The following is a 22,336-nucleotide window of genomic DNA, read 5'->3' on the forward strand; positions in this document are numbered from 1 at the left end:
CTTTACATCCTCCAGGAGCCAGGCGGTTGGGCGCTAGAGAGAGAAGCTGCCCTGCACTAGCGGGAAAAGGATTTCTTTGGAAGGAGAGAATAAAGGTGGCGGGGTGCCTTCCAGCAGCCAGGGACAGAGCTGGATAGGGGAGGGAAGGGCGGGCTATATAACTGGACAAACCCAGTTCTTCAGTGCTAAAGGCAGAAAGGGCAAGTTGGGACCCTCAGTCCAGGGCTCTCTCCCCTCTGTGTGCTTACAAGGGCAGAACTGCTGCTGGAGGTATACCTGGGAGTCTTTTGGAGCTAAGAGCCGGGTTTTTGTTGTGTGTTTTGCTTTCATTAAGCAGGGTCTCCATTTTTCACCCCAGAGAGTCCAAGGAAGTGTGTGTTAGGAGAAAACTCAAAGGTCTGTGTCCCACTACCCAAACAGAATGACTGAAGCTGTTTTCCAATCACCGTTCTCATTTTTAATGGGGTGGTTCTTTCTGGTCACAGGAGGGAAGAGGGACCATCAGGTAGACAGTGTCAGGGCGTGGAGCGAGGAGCCAGAGACCCCTCCCAGAGAGTGCGATGGGGCACGTAGGCTTACAAAAGATCCCCACCCCCGCCTGTGATCAGCAGGGAAGCTCTGCACTAATACCTCCCTGTACACAAAACTTGATGTCATAGTGGAATTCCCCAGAGCATAGCATTCACAGTATTGAAAATATAAGATTCGCTCTTTTAAAAACACAGAGCTGAAAACATTAAAATAAATAAGGACTTTCTAGGGCCCTAAAGGCCCGGAGAAACAGATACATCCATTCTCAATAGCAGGAGCAGCATGGAGGCTGGAGAAGTTCAGAGTCCTTGAGGTCCAAAGTGGGGTCTGGGGGACTCTGAGCCCCTTGAGATGAAGTCCATTAGCAGCCTGAGCTTTTTCAAGTCTTTTAGATCCATAGCAGCGATTCCATTCGCCCTGCGGCATGAGGACCTCCTGGCTGACCCCGTCTCTCCCTCAGGTGGAGAGCTGGTCCCTGGGCGTTCTCCTCTACATCCTGGTGCATGACCACGAGACGCTGGTGAAACAGATCAGCAACGGGGCCTACCAGCAGCCTCCTAAACCCTCTGGTGAGTGAGGGATGTGGGCATTCTCATCCAGACCCTGGGTGTCCTTTGCTAATTCCTGATGCAGGAATTAAACAGTGACGTAAAGTGAAGCTTCCCTGGTGGCTCAGACGGTAAAGAATTTGCCTGCAGAGCTGCAGAGTGGGAAAAATCCCCCCGAGAAGAGAACGGCAGCCCACTGCAGTATTCTTGCCTGGAGAATTCCGTGGACTGAGGGGATTGTCTGCAATTGCAGCCTGGTGGGTACAGCCATGGGGCTGCAAAGAGTCAGACACGGCTGAGCGATTTTCACTCCCACTTTCCAAGTTTGGAGGATGGGAAAGGGGAGAGAACCTCTGAGGAAACAGAGGCTGTGTTCTCTTACTGCTCAGGTAAGTATGGAAGGGCACACTCTAGGAGACCATTCCCAAGACACCCCCGGGAAAACTAGCGGGGAGGGCCACATTGCAGTTTGAGTGGTTCTGTTAGCGGAAGCACACTGACTGAAACCGCCCACCCTGGTAACCGTTTGCATGAGTTGTTTCACAGGAGATCCTGGTAAGGAACACGGAACTAATAAGCCTCCACCAACTGGCAGAGTTCAGGAAAGGTCAAAAGGAGACACCACCTGTCCCACCACCTCCCAGAACCCTTCTCTCTGGCATCCATCTTGGCTGAACAAGGCATGCACCACCAGGAAGGACTCTGAGTCAGAATGATTGGCTGAGGGCAACCCAGAAACTAACCCCATCACCATAAAACCCGAGACTGCGAGCCACGTGGCAGAGCAGCTCTCCTGGGTTCCCTTACCCTCCTGCTCTCCACCCGGGCGCCCTTCCCCAATAAAACCTCTTGCTTTGTCAGCACGTGTGTCTCCTTGGACAATTCATTTCTGAGTGTTAGACAAGAGCCGTTTCGGGCCCTGGAAGGGGTCCCCCTTCCTGCAACAGTTGGTGGAGATGGGAATGTGTGCGTGAATGAAGAGCTTCTAGCCCCACCTTGGCAGGACGGCATCACACACAAACTTACTCTTTACAGGAGCTAGGCACTGACAGAGTGCTCTTTCCAGCTCTCTGTGGCCCTACTATGGGGAGGGCACAGGCTACACTGTACCCGCATGTGGGCGGGCGGCCGGCAGAGACCCTGGCCAGGCCTCCGTGGCTCAGTGGCTGCGGCGCCAGCCTTTGTTTAAGAAGTCCAAGAGTAAGAACCACACAACCCAGACCCTCCAGGGGGACGCCGCCCCTCGCCCTGGTAAGGGTGGCCTCAAGCTGCCAAAGGCATCCTCAAGAAGAAGGCATCGACCCCCTCAGAGGGGGCAGTGGGCAAGGCAACCTGGAAATTAACAGGCAACCTAGACTCAGCCGCGGGCCTTCCTCGCTGCTTCTCTACTCATTTCCCCTCTAGAGCTACCTTCTTGGTTCCACGGGGCTGAAGACATTGAACCCTCAACGCACTTCACTTGCCCACTGCCCACATTCAGCCCTCCCCATGGCTCAACTGAAACCACCTCAGCCTTCTGGGCTGGGATGTGGGTCCTGGGAGGCAGGGAAGAAGGCAGTCTCCCCCTTAGGGTGCATCCAGCTGCATCTCAGAGCCTGCCCGCATGGGCAATACCCCCTCTTCAGCTGAGCTCCGAGTAGACCCTCAGTCCCTGCTGGCCGCCCTCTGTCCCCTCCGGGCAGTCCAGCAGGGAAAAGCAGCTAGTCCCCAGGGGGTCCTGCCTCCAGCGCCTCAGGCCTCGGCTTCCGGGGCCCTCCAACGGGGGTGCCTCCAGCCCCATGAGGTTGTCCACAGACACAGAGCCCCGCAGAGGGGGCTCGGGGAGCCGTTCGGGCAAGTCCAGCTGGTCAAAGGACTCAGAGGACAGGATGCTATCCTCACTCACAGCCCCCGAGGGGTGGCTGGCCCGGGCTGGAGGGCGCGGGGAGGCCAGTTCATCCAAAGAGCCGAAGGTGGTGGGCGCTGTGTGCTCCAGGGCTGCGTGCGAGAACTTGCCGTTGTGTTTGAGAATGCCCTTGCGATGTGGCAGCCGCCCCGAGGCTGGAGGGGGCTTGTGCTCCATGGTATCCCCACTCACAAACACGTTCCCGGCATCCGTATCCCCACTCACAAACACGTCCCCGGCATCCAAGAGCTCCCCAGACTCGCTGGGCTCAGGTGAGGAGTAGTAGCCAGACTCCCGCTGGTGCGCCTTCTTGAGGATGCCCTTCTTGGGGAGCGGCGGGCCAGCCTGGCCTGGGTTGGCGGGGCTGGGGCCGGGCTCAGGGCCCTGCGCTGCCCCCTCTGCGGGATCTGATGTCTTCTTCTTGAGAATGCCTTTCGGCAGCTTGAGGCCACCCTTCCCAGGGCGAGGGGAGGCATCAGTGGCCGGGGCCCCCTGGAAGGTCTGGGCCATGGCGTTCTCCTTGCGGGACTTCTTGAGCGAGTGCTGGCGCTCCAGGCCAGGGGCGAGGGCCCTGCCGCCTGGCGCCTGCTGCTTCAAGAAGCTGCAGACCTTGGCGCCATTCTCCAGGAGGGGTCGGGAGGAGCGCCACAGCCACTGAGCCACGGAGGTCCGGCCGGGGTCGCTGCTGGGGTGCCCGCCCTCGTTCAGGGCTCCCGGCTCCCCGACACGGGTGGTGTAGCCCCAGTTGACCCACCAGTGGCTGGCCACGTCCTCCAGGGTGGCCCGGCGGCTAGGGTTCACCATCAGTAGCCACCGGATTAGGCCACAGGCATCTAGAAGGGGAGAGAGAGGCTTCAGCTCCGTAGCCACAAGCTCGGGCACCCACAGCATCCCTTCTGGCTCACCCCATGGATGCTAAGACGGGGCTCCCTCCCAGGTCAGCTGTGCCCCCAGGCAGGCTCCCCAGTCTCCAGGACCGCAGGACCACAGCCCTGTTTACAGGTCTGCTCCTTTGCTCCAGTGAAATGCAGGCCTCTGGGGGTGGAGGCTATGCTGCTCAAGAGTAAACCAAGGTCCTCACACCCTTCTTCTCACCTTACACATTGTACATGAAAGGACAAGATTTCTAAGGACAAACGCAGTAGGCAATGAGACAACTGTGGCAGAGAGGATCTAGACTAGGCTTTAGGAAGCACTTCCCAAATAAGCATGCCCATAAAGGAAGATTTAGCCCTTCCTTCCTTGCAGGTCACAGACACAGGAGGCAGGGACATGAGAGCAGCTACACTGGGTTGCCGTCTTCACTTAGTGAAAGCGAAAATCGCTCAGTCATGTCTGACTCTTTGCAACCCCACGGACTGTAGCCCACCAGGCTGCAATTGCAGACAATCCCCTCAGTCCACGGAATTCTCCAGGCAAGAATACTGCAGTGGGCTGCCATTCTCTTCTCTGGGGGATCTTTCAGACCCAGGGATTGAACCCCAGTCTCCAGCTTTGCAGGCAAATTCTTTACAGTCTAAGCCACCAGGGAAGCTTCACTTTACGTCACTGTTTAATTCCTGCATCAGGAATTAGCAAAGGACACCCAGGGTCTGGATGAGAATGCCCACAACCCTCACTCACCAGAGGGTTTAGGAGGCTGCCGATAGGCCCCGTTGCTGATCTGTTTCACCAGTGTCTTGTGGTCCTGCCCATCAAAGGGCATGGAGCCATGCACCAGGATGTAGAGGAGAACGCCCAGGGACCAGCTGTCCACCTGAGGGAGAGACGGGGTCAGCCAGGAGGTCCTCATGCCGCAGGGCGAACGGCTCCAGGCTCGCCTTCAGTACCCATGAGGCGGAACCCAGAGCCCAGAGCATCCAGGGACCACCTGCTTCTAGTACCCAGGGGCAAAGAGGGCCATACTGTAGAAGGGACTGGGAGTCACGGAGAGAGGCGTCACCTGCCTCTGCTTGGGGAGGCTGGCCGGGGCTAGGAAAGGCAACAGGAATGCAGGTGTGGGGCACAGAGCCACGCTGTCAGGGGTCAGGGGTCAGAGGTCAGAGGACTTAAGCGCTCATGCCAGTTTTGCTACTCCCAGCTACAGAACTGGCCAGGCACTGCTTTGCCGGGGAAGTGAGTCTTGCAATCTGAGAAAGGGAATCATTAGAAAACCAGCTCATCCCTCTCTCAAGGTCTAAGCCAAGAGATTAGGAGGCGGCCAGGTGCTCACCTCTGGTCCTGTGTAGGGCTTTCCATTGACGATCTCTGGCGAGGCGTAGAGGGGGCTCCCGCAGAACGTCTGCAGGAACTTGCCTTGGTGGTAGAGGTTGGAGAGGCCAAAGTCAGCGATCTGTAGGATTGGGTCAGACACGGACAGGGTTAGGGTTAGGGTTAGGGGCCTGGATTGTTCTGTAGCTCCTGGTCTGCCCCTCTCCAGACCCTGAGGAAACACAGGCCCTGGCAGAAGGAAAGGGTGCCCATGACCTCTACCCCATACTGGGCACTACCAACACAGCTCAGGCCCTGGAAGAAAGAGCCCTTCAGAGGCCGTGTCAACGAGGTGTGCCTGGGCAGAGGTGAGGGGAGCTCCAGAGTCCTCACTGTTCCCCAGGCCCTTGCTTAGCCTGCTCTCCACTCCAGGGATGCTCACTCTGCCTACACACGTCCTACCAACCCAGAAGGCCCACCTCCCCCGGAAGCCTTCCATCGCCCTGAGATCTCCTCTCCCATAAAGCCGTACGGTTTCCAGTGGCTCACAGGGGGCCCTGCTTGTCAGTTCCGTCTCCTCATGCTGCCATGTCAATATGCTCCCCACGTGGACCACCTGCCCCGACCCCTTCTGCAGCTCCTCGCCCAGCTGCGGCCCATGGATGGGACTAGTGGGACTTAATGACTGAAGGACGGCTCTCAGTTGGAGGGGGAGAGACAATGTCTCATGTCAGTGCCAAGGACTTCAGAACACAGTTACCCCATGGGCTTGGGTTGCCTTCCCAGCAAAGGGCTCATCTTGGCCCACATCTAGGCAGGAAAGTGGTGGTGGGACTGGGGTCAGCCCAGGAGATCTGAGAAGCCACAGGGAAGGCAGAGCAGAGATTAGGGCTATCATTATGGCCCAGGAGAAGCAATCTTCTTACAGGAAGGGCCTCATGAGCCCTCAGATACTGGGGGTTTGAGGGCCCCCAAGCCCATCTTCCCCCTCCTTAGAGAGACCCTTCCCCCAGCTCTCCTCAGACAGAGGCTGAGACCTATGCCCTCTCGCTCCTAGCCTTCCTCCCCAGCAGAGGGTCACGTGTGTCCAGGGTGGGGAGGAGCTGTTTATGAACTCCTTCTTTTATGGGTTTTATTGGCCTCTTATCAAGCAGTTACCTATTGACGCCCATGACGAGGCAGATGACTGGTACAGATGGGAAAGCTCATGCCTGCCTGGACTGTGTGCACTTACTGGCTCTGGCCTCCCCCTCCCTGGTTAGCATCAAAGCGAGCCCCACCTACTCCGGGAATTGGAAAGGAGAATGAACTCAGGGCACCTCAGGGCACAGGTCAGGGGCCACTGGGGAAGAGGCTGTGACCTGGGTTCGGGAAGATTCTGCGGAGGGTCCGAGGGCAGAGTCAGAGCCCTCCCAGGTGTCTTCAGGGCAGGCCCTTGCTGTCTGCCCCTTCCAGCCCTGAGATCCGAGCTTATCAGGTCAACACGAACTTCTCAGACCTAAATCTAACTACTTAGCCATGGGAATTCAGTGGCAGCAGGAGGCAGGAAGCTGGTGCTGGAGTGCTTGCTGAGGTGGAAGGTGAGAAAGGGCTCCTTCACGGTAGCAGATCACAGTGCACACGCGTGCGTGCGTGCCTGCATCTCTGTGCACACGTGCAGGTGCGAAACACGCAGGCCACGGCCTCTCCCTGCCAGTCCCAAGGCTGTGAGCAGCAACCGACCCTAGATCTGGACTCCTTCAACCTTGTGACGTTGAGGGGGTTAGAAGACTGGTTCCAGCTGACCTTGCTAGCCCTGGGCCCTTGTGTAAGACACGCCTTATCATGAGGCCTCAGTCTTCAACCCACAGAAGGAAGTGCTGAAATGGAGGGTGGCTGAGTCCTTACCGGGACTCAACTCCTCCTGGAACCTCCTGGAGACTAAAAGATGCTTAGGTGGGGCCAGTGCAGACGGCCTGGGGAGGGGTGGGGGAGCAGTTTTAAACAAGAAGTGAGGCTCACCTTGATATTTCCGTTGGCATCTAAGAGGATATTCTCCAGTTTGAGATCCCGGTGGACAACCCCGTTCTGAAAGAGGGAGGACAGGGGTCAGGGGAAGGCCATGAGGGGAGACGGACATTAAGACCTAGTCTGGACAGTGAGGAAGCACAAAAGATGGGGTAAGCACAGACAGGCAGGGAGCCCAGCTTCACCGGTACAACAAACCATGGGTCCTTCCAACCCCAGCCAAGAGACTTGAAGCCAGACGCGCCAACACTCCCATCTCGCCTTTGTTTCTCGCTCCCTGTGTGGTCCTGGCAAGTCTCGGGACCTCTCTGGGAAAGCCAGCCCCCGGGCCCAGGGCCCGCCCACCTGGTGGCAGTAGTGCACGGCGGAGACGATTTGCCGGAAGAAGTGCCTGGCCTCGCGCTCGCTGAGCCGCTGCCGCCCGCTGATGTAGTCATACAGGTCACCCCGGCTGGCGTACTCCATGACGATCACGATCCTGCTGCTGTTCTCAAACACTGGGGCAGAGCGAGGCAGCAGAGTCAGGCCCTGCGGGGGGCACACTCCCACCAGGGGCCACACCCTCCTCCTGGCCCCAAACCAGACAACTGTAAGGGGGCAGGATGCTGCCCGCTGATGCTCCCAGCACCTCCCAGTAGCAATGAGTTCAGGCCAAGAGGACTGGCTCACTTCCCTCTCCTTGGAAGTTCAGGCTTCTGAGCATTCTTAAACCTACCCTACGAATTCTGAGACATCGCTGGATAAGAATGAAAAGTCAGGCTCCCTGGTTCAGAACTCAGTACTTTTTTGCCTGGTGACCTTCAGCAAATCTGTTCCAGACACCTCAGTAAGGACATAGGTTTGGGATTCGAATCCTGGCCCCATCACTTACTAGCTGGGTGACCATGGCAAGTCATTCAATCAGTGCGCCTCAGTTTCCTCATATGAAGAGGGATAATGACAGCAATTTCACAGGGCTGGGGCGAGAAATAGATAAAAACAAGCGACAGCTTTCAGGCTGGCTGAGCGAGCTGGTGTGGAGCCTGACAAGCAAGCAAGCACTCAATAGATGGTTGCTAAGCTGCTAAGTCACTTCAGTCGTGTCTGACTCTGTGCAACCCCATAGATGGCAGCCAACCAGGCTCCACCATCCCTGGGACTCTCCAGGCAAGAACACTGGAGTGGGTTGCCATTTCCTTCTCCAATGCATGAAAGTGAAAAGTGAAAGTGAAGTCGCTCAGTCGTATCCAACTCTTAGCGACCCCATGGACTGCAGCCTACCAGGCTCCTCCATCCATGGGATTTTCCAGGCAAGAGTACTGGAGTGGGGTGCCATTGCCTTTATTATTAGCATCCTCATGCATAAACTTGAAAAATAATACTCAGAAGATCAGAAGAGGGATAAAAGCATATGAAAGTGGTTTGTAATCCACGGAGAGCTGAGACACTCATCACTCTGAACTTCTTTGATTTCCCGTCCAGAGTATTCAGGCTTGGGCCTTGTACACAGAAACAATCAATAAATATTTGATAATTAATTGACTCGCTGGGCTCCTGGCGGTCAGCCTATTTCAGCTGGCTCATCTCCACGTGTGGGAGGGGCCTGCTTGCCACCACAGGCCTCGTCTGTTCTCCTGGAAAAGCAGGGAACGGCTGGTTCATCAAACTGGCCTTTCAGCTGGGTGTGTGTCAAAACATGTATGTCCGTGATATTGCATCTTCGTGTCAAGCGGGTCCTATGAGTCTGGCTTGCTCAGTCAACCCCAGAGCGATTCCTGTCTAGCCTGGGAGAAGGAGTTGAGAGAGGAGGCTACTCTTAGGGAGAGTCCGAGCTCCCAAGCAGTTGGGTATCTGGCCAGGAAGACTGTGCTTTTTCCCAGGAGAGCACCGTGGCCCAGACTGCTGGGGCCTGCCTAGAGACTCCAACCCTGTGGGCCTCTACAACCCTGCAGAGATGCCACTAGCCTTCTCAGCCGCTTGCTTGGGCTCCTCATGGGACGGGGTCAGGCCAGGGGACCATGGCAGTGGCTCTGCTCTTAAGCCTTCTTCTAAACAGAAGGTGAGAGAGGGGACCTCTCTTCCTCCCATCAGGAATATCCAGGCTGAGAGCGAAGTCTCAGGCTCCCTTCCTCCCGCTGCTCCTGCCATTCCTCACTTCCTGCCTAACTGATATTATGTAAAGGCTGCCAGGAGACAGGAGTGCGTGGAGGCCGTTCCCTGTCTTTCCCGCGTCACCATCTCTCGCTCACTTTGTTGTCTGGGTCACAGGGAGCAGGGTAGCTGGGGTGGGAAGCCAGCACTGATGTCAGTACAAGAGGAGGCTGCGAGATACGAGGACGAGTAGGAAACGGCCTCACAGTGGGAATGATTCAGAGGACAGGAGGCCTGGCTCTTGAGACGTACAAAGAAAGAGAGCACCCACACGCCTGAGACAGGCGCAGGTCTCCGTATGCTTCAGCTACCCCCACAGTGCCAAGGCTCTCAGTGGGTTTGGGGAGGCAGTGTTTAAGTATGGGAAACCTAAGAACAAAAATGCCTACAATCTGTGGAGTTCCTCTCCTGAGCCGAGTACTTGGTGATATTAAATTTGATCTTTGCAACAACCTTGTGACGTAGGTGAGATTATCTCATTTTACAGAAGAGGAACTGAGACCCAGAGACTACATTAAATTACTTGCTCAAGGTCATGCAGCTGGGTTTCAAATCCAGCTCCTGCCCAAGCCTAAGCCCATGCCTTTTTCTACTCCTGTGTGTCATCTGTTCTGACCGTGTGTGCGCACGCACACACTCTCTCCGCACACAAACACACTCTCCGCACGCACACACACTCTCCGCACACATACACTCTCTCCACTTCAATGCCCTGCCTCTGTACCTTCGTGGATGGCAATGATGTGGGGGTGGTTGAGTGATGACATGATCTCAATCTCTCGCCGAATGTGCATCAGATCTTGCTCATCTTTGATTTTGTCTTTCCGGATTGACTTGATGGCCACCTGGGAACAGAGGGTGCAGCAGAGTGAGGAGGAAGGCCTGGCAGGCAAAGGCATCCCTGAGGACACTCTGGGGGAGCCCTGACCCTGGTGATCTGCCTCCAGCTGCTACAAAGGCCATAGGTTGCACCCAGAGAAGCCTCTCTACCCTTCACTGGGGCAGGCAGCAGAGAGGCTAGAGAGAACCTTCTCTGGCAAAGATTCTTGCCTGGGTTGGGTGCAGTTTATGTAGTAGGAATGAGGATAAGTCGATGACCTCACTCAGAGTATGGATAGGTGAAGACGGTAGGTAACAACCTGTACTTGTAAGGCCGACGCTTCGTGATTCAAAGCAAATTTATCTTGGTCCACCACGAGGAAAGGACTGGGCCTCTTCTGCTCCCCACTGGGTGGCGAGCACGGTGCCTGGCACGCAGTAGGCACTGAGTAGCCATTTGTTGCAGCTGTCACTGAACTGGCCTCAACCAGCCTGAGAGGCAGGCGCGGAAAGCACCACCATCCCCATTTCCAGGTGAGGAAGCGCGCTCCTAGAGAGGCTGTTTCCTTCCTGTTCAACATCACACAGGCACTCACTGGCACAGACTGGCTTGCACTGTTGACCCACGTCTGATACTTTTTCCACCTGATACTTTTTCCACCTCAGCCCTCTACTTCGCTACAGTCTCTAGCTAAAAGGTGGGAAACAACCCAAAGGCCCATTAACCGATGACTGATCAGACAAAATATGCTATGTTCACACAATGGAGCATTATTCAGCCACAAAGGAGAATGAAGTACCGATACATGCCCAACACGGACGAACCCTGAAAGCATGCTCAGTGAAAGAAGCCAAACACACAGGGACAAATGCTGCACACCTCTACTTATCTGAGTAACCAGGATACACAAACGCACTGCACAGAGAGCAGGAGGCTGGTTACCGGGGTGGGGGTGCGGAGGCGATGGAGAGTTATTGCCTAGTGGATACTGAGCTTCCATTTGAGATGATGAAAAGGTTTGAGAAACGCATAGTGGTAACGATGTACAGCACTGTGAATGTACTGAATTGTACACTTAAAATGATGACAATGGTAACTTTTATATGTCTTACCCCACGTAAAAATGTGAAGTCGCTCAGTTGTGTCTGACACTGTGCAACCCCATGGACTGTAGCCCACCAGGCTCCTCTGTCCACGGGATTCTCCAGGCAAGAGTACTGGAGTGGGTTGCCATTTCCTTCTCCAGGGGATCTTCCCGACCCAGGGATTGAACCCGGGTCTCCCACATTGTAGGCAGACGCTTTACCGTCTGAGCCACCAGGGAAGTCCCTGCTTACAAAAAGATCACTCAAAAAAGTTATGAAAAAAGTACTAGCGTTTTCAATCCAGGTGAATAGTAAGGTCTCTCCCTCAGCACCAAACAACCAGACGGTTAAACAGAGTCCCCTGGGCTTCGCTACCTTGTCTGTAAAGGTGAACACGCCATTTAAGGATTAAACTCTGGCTGGTACCTGCGGTGGGTTCAGGAAGGGTGGAGTGAGGCAGAGGAAATGGAGAAAGAACTGCCAAGAAGCTGCTTACGCACAGCGCTTATACACAGAGGGGTCCCGGGCCTCTGTCCCGCCACACGGAGCAGCGACACAGGAAACGCGCGCGTGGAGTGCGGGCAGTCGGGGAACCGGGCTGGACTAAGGAGGATGTCTGCCACGCTCTCCTCCTCTGCCTCTGTGGAACGACCGTATAAACGCCCCGGGCCACGGAGATGCAAGGCGGGCACCGGGGCCAGGCGGGGGAGGGCGAGGCGTCGCCGACGTGGGCCGTTCCGACAGGTCTTTGCGAGCGCACGGGAGGCAGACACAAGACCCCCCCCTTCCCCGGAGCCTGGCGAGTTGTAAGAAACCCGGGGAAAACGGCCCCTGGTTCATCCCCCAGGAGGGTTTGCCGCCCCTCGAGGTTCAAAGGAGCCGGAAAAAGGAGCCCGGGGGCGGGGCCGCCCACCCCTTCCCCGGGCTCTGGGCAGACAAAGGCTTCCTGCTTCTGACGCGCCCGCGGGCCTGTGTCCCCTCAGCCAGGAATGCGGAACCGCCGCAATCCGGCAAAGCGGCGCTCACAATGCCCGGGCCGGTCACCCCAGCAACGGGCCGGGGACGGCGCGCCTGAAGAGGGGCGGCCGGCGGGCGGGGGCCAATGGCGGCGGGAGGGGCGGCCCCCTCGGCGCCTCCTGCCCGCGCCCCGCAGGGGCCCCGCTGCAGCTGCAGGGCCGGCTGCGCCCCGGGCGTCTCCTCACGCGCTCCACCCCTCCCGCTCCAAATGACCCCGAGGAGCGAGCGAAGCAGAAAAATCCCCAGCTTAGAACTGGACAGGGGGTGGGGACGGGGGAAGGGGCCTAAATCCTCTTCCAACTACAGGCTTCAACCGGCAGCCTGGCTCCTGATCGCCTCTCCTATACCCTTTTTCTCCCCCTGAAGGGGAGATATTATGGACTCGTTCTTCTCTCTTTAAATTTTTTGTTTTAAAAATCAGGTAATACCCCGAGCTCTTCAGATAAAGGGCCATAAATTGAATCTATTTATGTAAAAGGAAAATCACATATAAATCACATACTTAGATAATGAAACAAATATTTGAGAATTTAAGATACATATGCAAAACCTAGGCATATCTCAGATGTACGACTGTGCACACACAGACATGCGCAATGAGCAAATCACTGTAGGCGGGGTCAGAGCTCTAAAGAAGGCAGGCCTAACAGAAGAGAGGTCTCAGAAAAGGAAAGGGCCCTGAGGGGTGCTAGGAGGAGTCACTGTGGGGATACAGGGTGCACAAGTTGAACCCTGAAATCCATTCTGGAAGCCTACAATTAAAACCAGAATTGTTCGTCCTCAATGGACAGCTCCATCCCCCTGCCAGCTCAGGCTCTGGTCCCATTATCTATGCGAGGTCTTAGGAGACCACAGTTTGGCTGGCACTTCCCAGAAAGGAAACAGGTTACGTCATCGAGCCACCACCAGTCCTCAAGCAAGTGACAGACAAGAAGAGCAATGTGTCACTGCCCTGGTGGGCCTGGGGCACTTCCCGCACCCACCCTAGCCCCACCAGACAGGCCTCTAACTACTGGAGAGCCTGTCAAAGTATATGAGATAGAGCAACAGCTCAGGCTTATAAGGAGCTCAGCATACAGAAAACACTCAACTGTTTACTGGTGAACACAAATCACAAATGAATATTTATTGGTTACATCACTGGGCTAATCCCTGGGACCTACGGGACCAGTGCCCAAATAAGATTTTCTGCCCTTTTTGTGAGGCATGGGTGGAGTCAACCTTGTTTACTAGAACTCATTTTGAGAGACCTTTGTTCTTATGAGCAAGATAGTTGAGGAACCACTCTCTAGAATTAAAATATAGTGACCAGACTAAAGGAAGAGAAAGATAGTCGCTGAATGGATCACCCAGAGGCAGGAAAGCCACCTGCGTACCGACAATCCTGGTTCATCCCATGTAATTAATAGTGCCCTTCTTACTCACCGAAGTATTCAGGCTGAGATGTTATATTACATGGCCACCCTACTCAGAAGGGCCAGGAAACTGAAACACAATAATGACAATATAAATGTGAACGTTAGATCAGTGGAGGGGCGCCAAGAGCCCAGGTATCTAATCTTTATTTGCCCCTTTGGAGCTATGCAACTCAAGACAAGTCACTTAAATGATCTGGTTAACTGGTCTGGCTAGTTCTAATGTTCTCATCTGAAAAATAGAAGGGCATCTATTCTCCAAACATTTGCTGAACGCCTACTACATGTCTGGCACTGCAGTAGGTGCTGGATTCAGACAAAAACTGGACAGTCCCTGCACCAAGGCCCTTGATCCAGTGAAGTATGATTGAGATCCCTGCCCACCCGGGAGCTCCAAGAGCACTGGAGAGCTTTGCCTGGAGGAGCAAGGTCAATCACCCCTGGGAGAAAACTTCGTTTTAGATCTTGAAGGAACAGTGGGGCTCACCAAGCCAAGGCACATAGGCTTTTGGAGGGGGACAACAAGGGCATTCCAGGCAGACAGAAAGGTTTGAGAACACACCAGAAAGAAAGGAAAGGAACTATTCGTGAATTTGCACACTAGGATCTCTAAGCTCGCTTCTAAACTCCAGCATTTTCTGATGAGCTTCTTCAGAAATGGGTCACCTGCTATCATGCCAGGAAGGTGCTGGCCAAGGGTTGTTATAATGGGCTTATTCAGAGGCCCCATGCCATAACCGTGTTAACCTGCCTGAGCAAAATTCCTATTGCTACCAGCCCAGTGGTTTTCTTGCCTCTGCGGCCCTGCCTGCCTGAAAGGCAGCATGGCTAATTCCCTATCCCATTTTGCAAATGCAAATACTGAAGTCCAGAAAGGTGACTCTTCCCAGGTTCCTCAACAAGGCCAGGCTGTCAGGATCCAAGATGGAGGGTTGCTGTGTGGAGAAGCTACCATCTCAGAAGACAAAAGGTCTTTACAGATGTTCTGGCCTGCCTCTAACCCCTGGGGAAGGGAATACCCCACACCCTGCCTTGGGCTGGGCTGTGCACCACCAGCCACCATCAACCCACTTACAGATAGACAAACATGCTGGACAGATGGGTGCTGAGATCAATTGGTTAAACACTGCCTTCTCTCCTTCTAATCCCCATAGGAACTCAGATCAAGAATAATATGCATTCAGGAGAGGATGGCAGAAAAATCTTAGAAAAAGATGACCTACAGGTACTGGCTGCAGATGACAAGAGAGAGGGTACAAATTGGGCATCTCTGGTCATAGCTATCAGCCAGAGTTGGAGCCAAGATCTTTGACTCCTTTTTGGCCTTTCACGGAGCAGCTGCCTCTGGGAGGCAGGTTGAAGAGCTGGAGGATGACCCATTTAGATTACAGAGGAGAAGCTGGGCTGGGCTGGCAGGATGGAGATAGGCCTGGGGGTGGCTCACCATCCCACCAAGCCTTCCAGAGAACCCGGCAGGGACCAGGAATGGGTTCTGAGGAGAGGGGGCGCTGCCTCCCCTAAATCCCATGCTGTGCCCACCCCTTCTTTGCCACCCTCCAGCCGGCTCTGCCAGACAAAGCGCTTCCCTACCCAGCCCTCCTGCACGGCTTGGCCAAAGCCCAGGAACAGGAGTCACCTGCAGCCAAAGTCTCTCTCTCTGCCCTGAGCAGGCAGGTGCAGCAGGCGCTGGGAGGGCAGCATCACACAGAAGAGGCCTCTGGCACCTGGCCCGGTGGCAGCCCTTCTCTGGATCAGGGGCTAAAGGAGAGACTGGGACTCTGAACAAGGCAGAGGCCAAAGGGCTTAGGGAAGTGAAGCACATGCCATTCTCTTCCTCAGGGCAGGACAGACCCAGGATGGAGGGACTCCGCCTTCCCCAGGAGAGGGCGAGGAGGACCGTGACAAGGCCAGCCCTGCTAGGGTAACACCACTACCACGCATGTCAGCTAACATGCACATTACCTTATTTAACCCTAGGAGAACCCCCACGAGGCAGGAGTTATCACAATCCCCACTTTACAGATGAGGAAGCTGAGACGCACAGAGGTCACATGGCTCGGAAGGAGCAAAGCCCGGATTTTGAATGCTTGCACCTTGATGATGAGCGGAGCAGTTTTCCTGACAAAGCAAAAGCCTCGAATGTAGTATAGTTCACCCACTCAGGATCCCTGGGCACAGGCAGTGAGGATGTGGGGGTGGGGCTTGTTCCCGAAGACTCTTCCCACTCTCAGTGTGCCTGGAGCTCTGGGAAGGGCAGTCAGAGCTAGCTGCTGGAATGACAAAGCAAACTGAGGCGAGCCCAGGCTCAGCCCAGAGCCAGCTCCCAGTTCGAGACTCAGGCCTGGTCATCTCGCGCTGGGTGGTCAAGTCAGGAGCCAATGTTGCAAGCATGCCACTAACCACCCCCGGGACATGTCACCTGCCCTCCCTGGGCTTCAGTTTCCCCATCTGTCAATGAGGGGATCAGACCATATCGGTCGTGTTCAAACATTTTGAAATCCCACGCAACAATCCAATATAAAAATGAGACAGAAGCTCCCCTGGCCCAGATCACTCTCCCCTGGGACTCCACTCTGCTCGTGCAGGTAAGAACTCTATGCAGATCACCCTAACAGCTGTGGTGGACTCCACCATTCCAGGCACCCAGCAGGTGCTTTTCTTCCTGGGGGAGGGCGTAGGTCAGGAGAGCTAGGAGAGTCACAGGAGGAAATGTCATGTGGATACCAGGAATGCACTCAGAGCTAGAAGATCCAGAGCAAATATTTATTTTTCTTTTAATGTCCTCCTGGAGTGGCCCTTAGTCCTGCCCACCTGCCCCTCCCTGCAGACAATCCCATCGGGCCCCTGAGAATCCCATCAGACAGGCTGGGAATTGGGAATGGGGCGGAAGTCACCCAGCAGGCTTTCCTCTGACTCTCCTCCCCAAAGACCTTGGTTCATTTAGGGGGAGGTCGTGGGCTGCTCCCACACTCCTCTCCTGGGGCACCAGGTCAGTCTTTCTTCAGGGAGGACACTGCAGAGGCAGAAGTGGGGTGCAGTGGAGAAGAGGATTCCTCTCCAGAATTTAGAGAAACCAGAGTTTAGCAGCGTGTAGAGCTGCTCTCCAAGGAGGTTGGAGGCCCTGAGCAAACTCCCAGCAGAAGTACAGGGTGATCTATGGATCAGGGAGCAGGTTCCATTCCTACTTATCTCAGCTCCCTGGAGACAAGAGACATGAAGCCAGGGAGCACCTTTGAATTCTCTGTTCTGATGTAATAAGAGCGGAAATCTCTGCCTACAGCCACTGAGGTTTGCAAACTGAAAGCTGGTTCATCTCATTCCAGAATCAATGATTTCTCTCTTTCTCTTTTACACACACACAACCCCCATACACACGCAGTGACCCAGGTCAAGAGCTTAATGGGTTTCTGAATTTCAGCCTCAGTTTCTGGGCCACCCCATTCCTCCCCAATCCAGTCTGCCCCCCAAGAGGTATGAGCCACAAGCCACAAGCAGCTATTTTTCACTTGAGCCCCTAACAAAGCCTCGGTCCAGCAGTCCCAAGCCTGGAGGCTTATTGGGCCATTACACTTTATAGAAAGAGAAAGAAAAGGAAAGTCAGGAAGTACATGATTGCCCAATAGCTGTAACCTGGCAGTGGGCACCTGGGGACTGTGCCAGGCGTCAGCAGGAAAAACATACTCGGTTCTATTGATGGGGCCATAATCCACTCCCTTTCCCCAGCATCCACTCTCCTTCACCAGTGAAATGACTTCCTGAATTTCAAACCAGCTACTGGCTGCAAAAGCAAACAATCTAGGGAGGTGACTTGCTGCCATAGCCAACAGGCAAACCACGGCCGTGCATACACGCACATCTCATAACCAGCACCCAGCTGGATTTGGCAAAACAATCCCTAAACCACCTGTTTTTAAAAGGCTTCTTAAAATACAGATTATTTAGGGACTTGTCTGGTGGCTCAAATGGTAAAGAGTCTGCGTGCAATGCGGGAGACCTGGATTGGATCCCTGGGTTGGGAATATCCCCTGGAGAAGGAAATGGCAACCTACTCCAGTACTCTTGCCTGGAAAATCCCACAGACGGAGGAGCTTGGCAGGCTAAAGTCCATGGGGTCACGAAGAGTCAGACACGACTAAACCACGAATACTTTCACTTTTGACCTTTTTGGAGGTTCAGTGGTTAAGACTCGGTGCTTCCACCGTAGGGGCACGTGTTTCATCCCCGATCCCACGTACTGCACAGTGTGGCAAAAAAAAATACAGATTATTTGGCCCCATCCTAGATCTTCAGAATGAAACCCTCCCAGTGCGGAACCAGAGAAGGTGCTTCAATAAGCACCCAGGTGATTCCAATGTACATTAAGCTCAAGTTAGGGAACCACTGTTAATTTCTGCAAACTTGCCATCCTTTTAGGGCCAGTCTTCCCAAATCAGTTCTCACTGAGGGGTCTACTGTCAGGAAACAATTTAAATTCATATTTGTACCTCATTCAATCCTCATAGAAACTCTGAGGGAGCCCATATTTTCTTCATTTTTGCAAAAGGAGAAACTAAGTACAGAGAAAATAAACTACTTAAGGACACACATTAAAGGACTCCCCCCCCCCCCCCCCCCGTGACTCGGCAGTAAAGAATTCATCTGCAATGCAGGACATGCGGGTTTGATCCCTGGGTCAGGAAAATTCCCTGGAGACTGAAATGGCAAACCATTCCAGTATTCTTGCCTGGACAATCCCATGGAAAGGGGAGCCTGGTGGGCTATACAGTCAATAGTGTCACAAAAGAGTTCGACATGACTGAACAACTAAACAACCCACAGATCGCTACTACTATACATACCTACGTCCCAAATGAACAGGACACGTCCCTGAAAAGGCCCCAAATCCAAAGGTACCTTGGGGCACAGTGGATCTTTCACCAGAGCCTGATTTCACATTTACCAGAGTGAAAAACACATCATAATAAAACTTTGATTGAATGTCAGAGCTGGCAAGGACCTAAATGTCAAACCCACCCACGCCCCTCAGGAGGGAGGGATGTCTCCATCGTCTCCTGGGCTGCCAAACTCCCAGAACTGAACTGAGGAACTGGACGCCTCATTCCTTTATTCAGTCGGCTACACATACGCACTACCCCCACTAAGATCAAGTGCCTTCTACTTCCTCTTTCCATGCTACTCCACTGGATAGTCTGTCACAAACAAAATTCCACTAAAGTCTCATCTCTAGGGACCCTCCTCACCCTGACTCACTTTGGAAACCATCACTTGCTGACCAGAGTTGCTCGGGTTCTCAGGTCCAAGACCATTGTCCCTATACTCATGGACAAATGTATAGAGAACACCATCAGCGCGCGCACGCACGCACAAACCACCACACACACACACACACACACACACACACACACACACACGAAGATGGAGACTGAAGGCAGGCAACCCCACCGAGTAGGGCGCTGGCCCCTGGCCCACCCTCCGCCGCTCCACAAGCGTGGCCGAGCCAGGAGCCCGCCGGCCGGCGCCGCACTCACCAGGCGCCCGGAGCTCTCCCGCGCCTTCTTCACCTTCCCGTAAGTCCCCTTGCCCAGGGTCTCCAGGAACTCGTAGCGGTGTCGCAGGTTGTGCTTGTGGTGGTGCCGCTTCACCGCCTGCTTCTTCATCAAGGGCTTGGGCGACTTGAGAAGCCCGTCGGCCAGGGGCCGGACCAGCTCGGCGGCCAGCGCGGCAGTGGCCGAGGGCGCAGGGCCGAGGCGCCGGGGGAAAGGCAAGGGCTCCATGCCAGACGGCGGGCGCGGGCGGAGGAGGTCGGCGGCTCAACAGAACCGAAGACCCGGACACCTGTGCCGCTTACGCCCGGGAACCCAAGCTTGCACCTGCGCTCGCGAGCCGGCGCGGAGCTGCAAGCGGTTATAAACGCCGGGAGCCCGCAGGCGGACCACGCCCCCCGGCGTCCATTGGCCGGGCCGCCAGGAACGCGTGACCAGGGCCGCTGGCATTGGCTCCTCCCGCGCTTTGCGGGGAGAGTGACAGTGGAGCCCCGCCCCCCGGGCTCCGGGGGTGACTTGCAGCGGAAGGGGCGCGCGGGGCGGCCGTTGGGGCGGCCGTTGGGGCGGGGCGGGCTGGGGTCGATGCTGCCGGGACCCGGACGCTTTGAGAGCCCCTACATTGCTCTGTGCCTCTCAGAGGCTCTCGGTACTGCCTAGAGCCACCTGTTGGCCTCTCACCGCGCTGTTCTCAGTTAGCCAGAGGCAAACTGACAATGATACTGTCCCCCAAAGGATTTCTCCATCCTGAGTAATTTGCTTCTCCCAAGTCAAAATCCATAAAGTCACCCCACCACTTCTCTGAGACCATAAGGAGGAAAAAGGGATGGATTGGAATGGAGGCAAACTCTCGAGTTGGAGGGTTAGGGGAGAGCCGTTTCAAGGTTCTGAGTTCTGCTTTCGGTCGGATCAACTTTAACTGTATCCCAGACATGCAGTTCTGGGAAGTTCCTACTTCTTCAGCAAATAAGGCTTCTAAGGTTGAGTGAGTTCCTCAGGATGTGGTAGAATTGATGAAGCAAGGGAAGGAGGCAGAGCCAAAGGGAAACATCCATTCATTTAAAAATATATTACACTCCTACTATTTAACTTGTAAATAGTTGCCCATTCAAGTTTTCCTTTTTTTTTTCTTAACTTTTATTTGCATTTATTTTTTGCGGCATTTATTCCCAGGCCATAAACTTTTGTTTCTTCAGTTTCTTCTGGGACATCTTTTTCTTCTGGGCAACCTCCTCTTCTGGTTTAGGAACAATCTGTTCTTTTTCAGTAAGGATCATCTCAATGTGGCAGGGAGAGCTCATGTAGGGGCTGATCCAACTGTGAGCTCTGTAAGTCCTGCGCCACATCTTGGGGGCTTTGTTCACTTGGATTTGCTCAATGACCAGAGAATATACATCTAAGCCCTTAAGTTCAGCATTACTCTCTGCATTTTTGAGCATGTGTAGTAAAAATTCAGCACTCTTTTTGGGCCACCAACCCTGCGTCCAGCCCCACTGTTTGGCCTGTGCACACCTACCAACTCCACGGTTATAACGACGGAATGGCACACATTGCTTCTTTAAAGTGACATCCTTCAGGTACTTGGTGGCTTTCCGGATATGCATACCCTTTATGGCCTGTTTCATGAGTGTTCTTAAAGTGAATACGAAGATTTGAACCTCTTGATTTGCATGATTTTGTGGGGTTTTCTGGGTCAAGTGAATAGTGCACCATTTTTAGGGGTCACCTCAGGCCGCTTACCAGAAAAGGCTCAAGTTTTCCTTTCTGTGGTTTTTGAGCCTGGTTTTTAAGGTCTGGAGCAGAATCCTTAGTCCAGAATCCCCATTGTGAGTGTCATTTAGAGTGAAGAGACTACCCATAGGCTCGCCTCTTTCCTCTAAGTGTGGGATGTAATGGGGAGAAAGAAACATTTCCCCCTGAGTCTTCATAGTAGTCCAGTCCTGTGAAGGGTGCATTATTCTGTCCAAGGCCACACAACTGGTAAGAAGCTGGCAGAGCTGGGATTCAGAAACCGCTGGAGGATGCTGCCTCCAGCTGTGTATTCAGGGCAGGCTGAGGACCAAGAAGGACTAGACCCCCAGTGACTGAATTTTGTATTTAGTCTGCCCACTTTCCTACTTCCACTGTCCTTTCTAGTGTGAGTTAGGGCTGGAGAATGGGGCCCTTGGCTTCCTTTGTCACTGCAGAGGATCCGCTTATTCAGGAAACCAAGCCCAAATCTGGAGAGCCACAGGAGGTGGTACCAACCCCAAACCTGGAGAGCCACAGGAGCTGGTAGCCAGTCTGGCATTCTCCTCTCTGCAGCCTCCCCTTTGGCTCTGAATTATCTGAAAGTAGAATGAGGTCCAGGTGAACGTTCCCCTGACCTGCTGTTTCCTTTCAGCAATGAGATTAGGATCCATTCCTGGGATCTAGCTGGCTGGGGCCGTTTAGATAGATAAGGGCTCTCAAGAGGAAGCATGGGTAATATAAGAGCAGCCACAGGGCAGGGTGTTAGGACCCCTGAATTCTCGTTCTGACTGATACCTGCCGCGTCTGTGGCCTTTGATCCCATCACTTAGTCATTCTACAAATACAGGTGCCTACTAGGTACTACCTATGGATCTGAAGGTGACAGGGTGGCTTCTGCCCTCAGAGAGTTCTCAATCTAGTGAGAAATAAACAAGCAAATCCTAGAGGCAGATGTATCCATGATGAGGGAGAACAGAATGCCCTTGGGGTGTATTTCAGGAGGGCACCTCTAGCCCTCTCTGGAAGAGCCTGGTCTGGGCAGCTTCCCGCAGACAGAGCCTTTTAGGCTCAGACCTGAAAGATGTGAGACAGCCAGATGAATCAGTATGTTCTCATAAGTAAGGTGAAAGAATTGTACAGATGAATCTGAAATTTCCTTTCAAGCTTGATCCAGACGCCTATGCAGTCCAGACTAATCCAGACCTAATCTAGACTCCAGGCATCCCTAATACACAGCCCATTGCTAGGCACAAAAAGGCACTCAGCAAACGTTTATGAACTAAAAGAATGCATATGCAGTGGAATTCAAAGACTCGAGGGATTTCCCTCTGTTCCCACCTAACAGGGGTGGGGGATGAGGCGGGGGTCGGCGGGGGAGATCCCCTGTACCTCTTGGACCTTCCCCACCCCCACTTCAGCTTCCTTTGATCAGAATGT

At 54.2% G+C, this 22,336-nt stretch overlaps 1 protein-coding gene and 1 pseudogene across 2 annotated transcripts; both read right to left on the minus strand.

The window, feature by feature from the left end:
• On the minus strand, positions 435-19,502 carry NUAK2 (NUAK family kinase 2). Of its 2 annotated transcripts, none has more exons than XM_018060048.1 (7): positions 19,157-19,502; positions 10,016-10,136; positions 7,507-7,658; positions 7,156-7,221; positions 5,177-5,296; positions 4,588-4,720; positions 435-3,797 (listed from the first exon to the last, which is right to left on the minus strand). In XM_018060048.1, exons 1-7 carry the CDS (start codon positions 19,400-19,402, stop codon positions 2,701-2,703), a joined length of 1,935 nt encoding a protein of 644 aa, XP_017915537.1. In that variant the 5' UTR covers positions 19,403-19,502; the 3' UTR covers positions 435-2,700. The 2 variants fall into 2 exon arrangements, with proteins under 2 accessions (XP_017915537.1, XP_017915538.1); XM_018060049.1 differs by lacking the exon at positions 19,157-19,502 and adding an exon at positions 13,639-14,371.
• On the minus strand, positions 20,332-20,897 carry LOC106502938 (annotated as a pseudogene).

This window comes from Capra hircus, chromosome 16 (assembly GCF_001704415.2).
Source record: "Capra hircus breed San Clemente chromosome 16, ASM170441v1, whole genome shotgun sequence".
Taxonomy (NCBI): domain Eukaryota; kingdom Metazoa; phylum Chordata; class Mammalia; order Artiodactyla; family Bovidae; genus Capra; species Capra hircus.